The following is a 7,956-nucleotide window of genomic DNA, read 5'->3' as shown; positions in this document are numbered from 1 at the left end:
CAGAAGTCAATTACTTATGACTACATAATTTAAATTATGTAAACATTATTTAATGATGTTCAATAGGTCTTGGGTAATTGTGTTTGTGCCAATTAAGATTTGTATTTGTACACCAGCAAAGATGTAAATGGGTAGGGGCGGAGGTTGTGAAAAGTAACTAAAAGATCAAGTGCTAGATCCCCCCTTTCACAAATTCCTGGATCCGCCTATAGGACTGTGTTATAAATCATCTAAAGAGCTTGAAGTCCAATGAACTTTTTTAAAAAAGTCGGGATCGCTCTTACGATTGAAAGCGCCATCTGCCGACGTCATAAGAGCAAGGTAATAGATTTGTTTTGTGATATTTTTTGCAACTTACAATAAATGATATTGACATACAAGCAAAGATTTACGAAATATCTGAAAATATATTTTGATACAGTTTTTAACAGCAATCTTGTGTTAACAAGGATTGTCACAACGTATTTGATTAAGACACATTGAGAAAATTCGGAAACATCGTTTTGTTAAATAATGAAGTAGATCTAGTATTTTAATACTACTATGTTAGTAAATAAACAATTTACCAACATTGAAGTCATTATGATTTAATTAGAAACAGTCATGCAAGAATTAAGCAACTGAAAGGAGAGACAATCTTTTTCAATTGCTGATTACAGCGTCCAACATATAAATTCTAAACTGCATGAGTGTGACAGAGCTGTATGCAGCAACATGTACAATATTGAAGTCTGTTGGAAGCAATTTCGAAGTAACGTAGGAAATAGATCGAAGTGAATTTTGAACAAATGTACGATAATGGGTGGGGGTAGGGGTTGTCCCATTTCTTTCCAGAAATATCGGGAGTAAGTGCACCCTCCTCTTCCGTAAGATAACCAGAATGACCCCCAGTAACCAGCGGCAGAATAAAAAGTGGAATGCAGAACCGAATAACCGAAATGACACTTAATAGTTTATTTTGATAAAAAGTGATAAGATGTATGTGTGATATAGAGGTCAAATAGTGTGTCACTTCATGATTAGAATTTCCTCAGTACAACTTGAACGTCAAGATTGAAATTACCTTTTTTTTTTTTTTTTTTAAATAAAGCCAAAGGAAATGTCATAACCAAACAATTTAATGATGTATAATATTTGATATGTCTCCAATAAATTAAAAAAATTTTGTTTGTGGTTTCTTTGTTGTTTTTTGTTTTGGTATAAGATATTTCACATTAAAGAAACATAAAATAAATATGGTACAGAATGTGTTTTAAGGTTTATTTAACTTTAAGGGACTGGTTCACGATTTTTGAACAAAACATTTTTAGCCGAGTTGCAATGAAGTTGAACTCAGCTATTGGTTTGGTGATGCGGGTGGGTTGGCGGGCGGTTGGGCGTCAACAATTGGTTTCCGGATGATAACTCGAAAAGTTTACAATCTAATCAAATGAAACTTTGATATATTGTTGGGTACCAGGTAAGGAAGACCACTATTGATTTTGGAGAAAAAATATCAAAGGTCAAGGTCACAGTGACCGAAAATAGAATGAAAATTTCAGAAAAATTTGGTTTCCAGATGATAACTCCGAAAGTTTAAATCCGAATCAAATGAAACTTTGATATATTGTTGGTTACCAGGTAAGAAAGACCCCTATTGATTTTGGAGAAAAAAGGTCAACGGTCAAGGTCACAGTGACCGAAAATAGAATGAAAATTTCAGAAAAATTTGGTTTCCGGATGATAACTCAGAAAGTTTAAATCTGAATCAAATGATACTTACAGATATTGTTATGTACCAGGTAAGGAAGACCCCTATTGATTTTGGAGAAAATAGATCAAAGGTCAAGGTCACACTGACCGAATATAGAATGAAATTTCAGAAATATTTGGTTTCTGGATGATAACTCAGAAAGTTTAAATCCGAATCAAATGATACTTGGATATATTGTTGGATACCAGCAAAGCAAGGCCCCTATTGATTTTGGAGAACAAAGGTCAAAGTCACAGTGACTGAATATAGATTGAAAACTTCAGGCAAATATGGTTTCTGGACAGTAACTCGAAAAGTTTAAAACTGAAATTAGTTCTTCACAATTATAAATATGCCACATCATTCCTGACTTTACAATGTATCCCATGCAACTCGGCTCATGCACCCCTGAGTGCATATACTGATTTTTTATTGTTGATGTGAAACATTAAAAATATAACTCATTTATATAAATGTTGTCAGCCAACATTTTGACCTACTGAATGCAAGAATAAAAGCAATATATTAGCCTTAAATCTGTGTTATGTAAACAAAGACTCAAATCTTTTTATGTAAACAAATAAACCAGTGAAATTTCATCATTTAAGATATCCTTGCATCCCAAATAAAACAAGAGCATATTTTTGTGTTAGTGACAATATTGATACTTATTATTTTATTCATAGGACTATGAGAATGTTTGTTTCTTGTATCAGGCCAGAAAAAGGAGCGGTTGGAGATAGCCAATATATTATTTTCATCTTTATAGAAAATGTGCCCATTATCATGTTTATAAGACAGTGAAAAATGGTCACATGCTGAAACAATGTAGTGTTGACTTTTCCTTCTTTTAAAATTTTGGGTAATCTTACAAAACAAATTTGTCATTTGAAGGTCCAGAAAATGCAAATGTCTAAGCATAGGTCACTATTGAGTATTTATAGAGAACTGCATTTTACCATTTATCTCCCTTGGTACCTTTACATCTCCTTAAATTTATTTAATGTATTTACATTTGACCATTACTATGGAAAATGAAAAATGTTTATTGCCAATTTTACTTACGTTTTGCATAAGCCAAAAATAGATGGAAAAGTTGTTTGAAGAAGTGAAATGAAAACATAATATTAAAGTTTTCAAAATTCCTTTAATATTGGCAAGTATGCATCAGGAATTAAAACTGTAATAATACAACTGCATAGTTTCAGTATATGATTATTTTAAAATAAACTTTTTGGTCTAATTTTAGAATAAAATCTGTTTTGATTGGCTATCATAGAGACTTATTTCTTGTTGTTTGTAGTTTATTTTCGTGTTATTAAATACTCTTTCATTTTATTCATCAGGAGGGTCCATGGACTCCACATTCCTTTCGTGACATTGGGCATTCCTGTGGTGACATTGGAATAAGAAGACTTTAGTTCAGAATGATGTCATCTTGCACATCAGTGAGAACTGGTGATGTTGATGTTTCGTGGTATGGCTCCATAGTACATAACTGTATCCAGGAGGACAAGCTAAACAAACTGAAAGCAACCATCCGCAAATTCAATAAGGACCAGAGGAGGAGGATTGTCACCCAAAAAATTATGGGTAATGCACCTTTGTTTACTGCCTGTTTGAAGGGACTTGTTCACATTGTTAATTATCTCTTAGATGAATGCCATGCCGATATTGAGCAGCGTGGAATATATGAGGTGGAGCAGGACCATTCCCGGCATGTTGTCACTCCACTCTGGTGTGCAGCGGTAGCAAACCATCTCGAGGTTGTGAAAACTTTAGTGTTACACAGTGCCGAAATTAACAGCTCATCTGATACTCAATCTACCCCAGTTAGGTCTGCGTGCTACATGACGAACATCTCCATTGTTAAATTCCTTGTGGATCATGGAGCAGACCTTCACAAACCCAACGTCAATGGCGGAACCTGTTTGATAAACTCTGTACAAGATCCATTTCTCTGTGAATACCTCATTAAGAAAGGTGCGGATGTGAACGCTCGAGATAACTCGGGAAACCTTGCCCTGCATTATGCTATAAGGGAGGACCAGCTGGATACCGTGAAGCTGTTAGTGAGATATGGATCAGACTATAAAGCCAAGAATGTTTTTGGAGATGATGCCTTGCAAACAGCTGCACTCAGAGGGTACACCAATATAGTGAGGTACTTACTAGACAATACAGAACAAACACCTCAAGATGCCATACACTCACTGGAACTTCTGGGAGCAAATCTAGTGGATGAAATTCATGATATATCAGGAGCCACGGAGATATGGAAGAAGGCCATGACTCTGAGGTTCTTAGATCCACGGAACATCATTACCAAAGAGATTCCCACCAGCACCATCTATGCCTATCAACATGCAAGAGAACCCCAAACAGTGGAAGAATTGGAAAAAATAACAGAGGCAGATGATGTTTACATGCAGGCCTTGTTGATCAGAGAACGGATTCTTGGACCGAACCACAAGGACACGACATTTGGATTGATGTACCGTGGAGCGGTGTACGCTGATAGCCATCGGTACCAGCGTTGTGTGGATCTGTGGATGTATGCTTACATGCTGAGACATAGTAAAGGGGACCCTCTCAAACAGGAGTGTTTGTTCACCGTTCAAGCCCTGGTCAAACTCTTCTGGGAAATGCAAGTGGAATTAGAGTCCAATGCCACAGAGGAAAAGGTATATAGTGGACATAGTCATACATATAGAATAGCATTGATTAAATGTTTAATTGATAATTTAGAAGATCAGAGCTGGCAGTGTGATTTCAAATCATTTCACTTGCAGATCAATTTGTTCCCAATACATTTTAGTGTTCAAAGAGATGATTTTAGTTGTTCAGCTAAATATTTCTAGTATATTGATGACCTGTGTTGTAAATTGTAGGTAAGATTCTCTGATGCTGTGGATGTGTTCGCTAAGCTTACGGAACAGATAATTGATGGACAACTAGTCATGGCACTGCAGAAGGGAGAGCAGTTTAATGGAGAGTGCCACCTGGTGGAGGATTTCCAGCTCCTGCTTCAGCTGTCATTGCACATGATTCATTTGATTTCCCAGCTACCCCAGTCAGAAGAGGAAAGTTTCAACTTCAAGAGAATCGTACACCAGCTTGTTTCTGCCAATCCGCGGGGACAGGAGGGAGAGAGCCTACTTCACCTATCTGTGGACCCTAAAATATCCCTAACTAGTGAGGAGTTTTTCTCTCCCTTTCCTTCTCTAGCTGTGGTACAGATTTTGATAGATTGTGGAGCAGATATAAATGCTACAGACCACAAACGAAACACATCACTACACAACAGCATTAAATTCCTCACCTACTCTGAACTCCAGAATGAGGGGATCTTGGCTTGTCTGTTGGGAAATGGAGCCCATGTGGATGTATATAATGGTGATGGACAGAGTGCTCTGACTTTGATTCAGACAGCAGGGTTACCTGTTTTCCCCCTGCAGTACAGAAGTTTACAGTGCTTGGCTTCAGAAGTTATCATGAAAAATAACATACCATTCCGAAATGAAGTTCCAGCTTCTTTGATTCCATTCATTCAGATGCATGGCAACAACAACTTCATGAATCAATGAATGCTATTTTTCTTTTTGGTGGTAGAATAAGTTGAGAAATGAAATGAAATTTGGTGTGGCATGTTTTAAAGAAGTGTGCAGATAATTATTTTATATCCAGATATTAGTTTCATCAATTTTCCTTCGGTATCAAATTTCATTGTTTTGCTTAATTCAAAGAGTACTTTGATACAAACATTTAACCTTCTTTATCATATAACCCATCAATATTCTGTATTTTGATACCATTTGGTGTTCAACGAATTATGATGAAACCAAACTATTCCGAGCAGTTGTTCAGTATGTGACAGTTGAGTGCTACCAGCAATGAGCATTATTTTACTGTTAATTATATACATTTATGCAGTACATTCTGTCATGCTGTAAAAGAAAACAAGGTCAGAGCCATATAATGTGATTATTATTCTGTTGTGCACTTTGCATTTACCATTTTCAAATGTGAACCATATTGTCGGGTAATTGTGTAATCTTAGATTCTTCCAGAGGTTTTTCCTGTATATTTAAACCCGGAGTACTGTGGAAGTGCAAATCTGTTAAACCAAGTTGATAAAACTGTTTAATTCCACTTTTAACTTGAGATTTTAGAATTCTATGCCAAAAGATATTTTTTGGAGATACTGCATCACAAGATACAGTCTCTTTTAATTAAAATATGTGTATTGTAATTGTCAGAATGCAAATGAAAAACCTGTACACCAGTTTTCCTGAAAGATTGTTTTTTGATACTATACATATGTGTGTATGTGCTTTGTTTATTATGTTTTGATTATGGATGTATGGTTGTAATAATGGTTTATTCATTTTAATTTATCTGTACATACACAGTGTATAAATCAGACCCATTTCACATTCACTTCCAACTTTGTTTAGGGGTACCTTGCTGAGAATATTGTATCCTAGTCTTGTCAATTTGTGATGTAGCATATCAACGTCAAGTCTTGATCTGGTAAACGTCATCCAGTTTCAAAGATCCCTCATCAAAAACCAATGAGAGTGGATAATATGTAAACAAAGCAGGTTTTAGTGTTTTTAGCTCACCTGAACAGAAGGCTTAAGTGAGCTTTTCTGTTAAAATCTTTTGTTGTCTGTCATTGGCGTCGTTGACGTAAACTTTTCACATTTCCATCTTCTTCTCCAGAACCACTTAGCCAATTTCAACCAAACTTAGCACAAATCATCCTTGGATGAAGGGAATTCAAGTTTGTTCAAATGAAGGGCAACACCCATCTCCAAAGGGAGATAATAGTGAAATAGTAAAAATACACGGACAAATTTTTAAAAACACTGCCAATTCCAATCAAACATGGTACAAATCATTCTTGGGTGAGGGGGATTCATGTTTGTTCAAATAAAGGGCCATGGCATTTCAAAGGGGAAGTAATCACAGAAATGCAAAAATAGAGTGAGGTAATTTAAAAATCTTCTCTAGAACCGATATCGTCGCAAGCCATGGTGAAGAACCACTGGGCCAGAAAAGTTCAAATTTACACGTTAGCTCCCCGACATAGTTCAGATTCAAGTTTGTTCAAATCATGGCCCCCGGGGTTAGGGTGGAGCCACAATAGGGATAAAAGTTTTACGTGCGAATATATGTAGGGAAAATTGTTAAATGGCCAAGGTGACTCGGGTGAGCAATGTGATCCATGGGCATCTTGTTTATGGTTGTTATCGAAGTCTCATCCAAACTATTACTGAATGACAGGGAAATGTTATATAATTCTTCATAGGGTACCGCCTTTCCTGACTGAAATGATCCTGAAAGAGCATATGTAGTACTGTGACCATTATTTATTTACTTCATACACCCTTCTTGGTATTGTTACATATCATTTTATGCAACTTCATTTGGGAAAATTGCATTGCTTTAGTGCTAGTAATTTCAGATACAGGGATAATTTTATGGCAACCATTCTACTGAAATTGTTCATACAAATAAAAAAAGAAAAGAAATAATATGAAAAGTTTTTACCTTCATTTGAAGTGCAGCAAATGGATAGAGATATTGCTGGGATTGTAAATGATTTATTAACGAATATGAGCTAATGCTGGTTTAATTACATGTGACAGTCTCTTCTCATGTAACAAAGTCTGTTAATAAATTACTGTTTTCAGATGTCAACATTTTCTTCCAGTGATAAGAAGATTTTGTGCTTTATTAGATATCGGGGTTTTCCACAAGGGCATTTGATAATAATACATCTTGTAATTTACCTTTTGATACATGAAATATATGTGATAGAAGTGAAATAAACTGACCCGTAATTAAACTGAGGTTATAATTAAAGTTGAACAATATGAAATTTGATTTTGATTCATTGTGAAGTTTATGAATAGCCAAGAGGAGAGTAGTTCATTGTTAAGCTCATGAAACAAACTCTTGGTTAATTTCAAATCATTAATTGGTTTGCTGTATTGGGGTGATGATCGAGGGCCATTTCTCAATGATATATAATTTTTCGTGACATTTCTTATACAATTCACTTGCATTTTAAGTATCTCGTTTCTACATAAAATCTTGGGGTATTTCACCATTTCTGTATTAGAGTTAGCATATTTTGATAGTTCCTGGTTGTTGCAAGTAACAAGAGGTACTGTGAGCAATGTTCACTAAGAATACCGCCCGCTTACCCCAATCTC

General features: G+C 35.6%; 1 protein-coding gene across 1 annotated transcript; it reads left to right on the top strand.

Moving 5' to 3' along the window:
- Window positions 1–273: 273 nt before the first annotated feature.
- Window positions 274–7,619, top strand: LOC125659369 (protein fem-1 homolog C-like). The gene is made up of 3 exons (XM_048891021.2): window positions 274–321; window positions 3,079–4,416; window positions 4,624–7,619. The coding sequence occupies exons 2-3, from the start codon at window positions 3,160–3,162 to the stop codon at window positions 5,317–5,319; spliced, it is 1,953 nt and encodes a 650-aa protein (XP_048746978.2). The 5' UTR covers window positions 274–321; window positions 3,079–3,159; the 3' UTR covers window positions 5,320–7,619.
- The last annotated feature ends 337 nt before the right edge of the window (window positions 7,620–7,956 follow it).

This window comes from Ostrea edulis, chromosome 9, assembly GCF_947568905.1.
Source record: "Ostrea edulis chromosome 9, xbOstEdul1.1, whole genome shotgun sequence".
Lineage (NCBI taxonomy): Eukaryota > Metazoa > Mollusca > Bivalvia > Ostreida > Ostreidae > Ostrea > Ostrea edulis.
Note: the sequence above shows the minus strand (reverse complement) of the source record. Positions and strands in the feature narration are given on the sequence as shown.

Excerpts from the sequence above, each read along its gene's own strand:
- LOC125659369 (XM_048891021.2), top strand. The coding sequence starts at position 3,160 with ATGATGTCATCTTGCACATCAGTGAGAACTGGTGATGTTGATGTTTCG. Across the intron at positions 4,417-4,623 it reads CCAATGCCACAGAGGAAAAG|GTAAGATTCTCTGATGCTGT; the intron begins GTATATAGTGGA and ends TGTAAATTGTAG.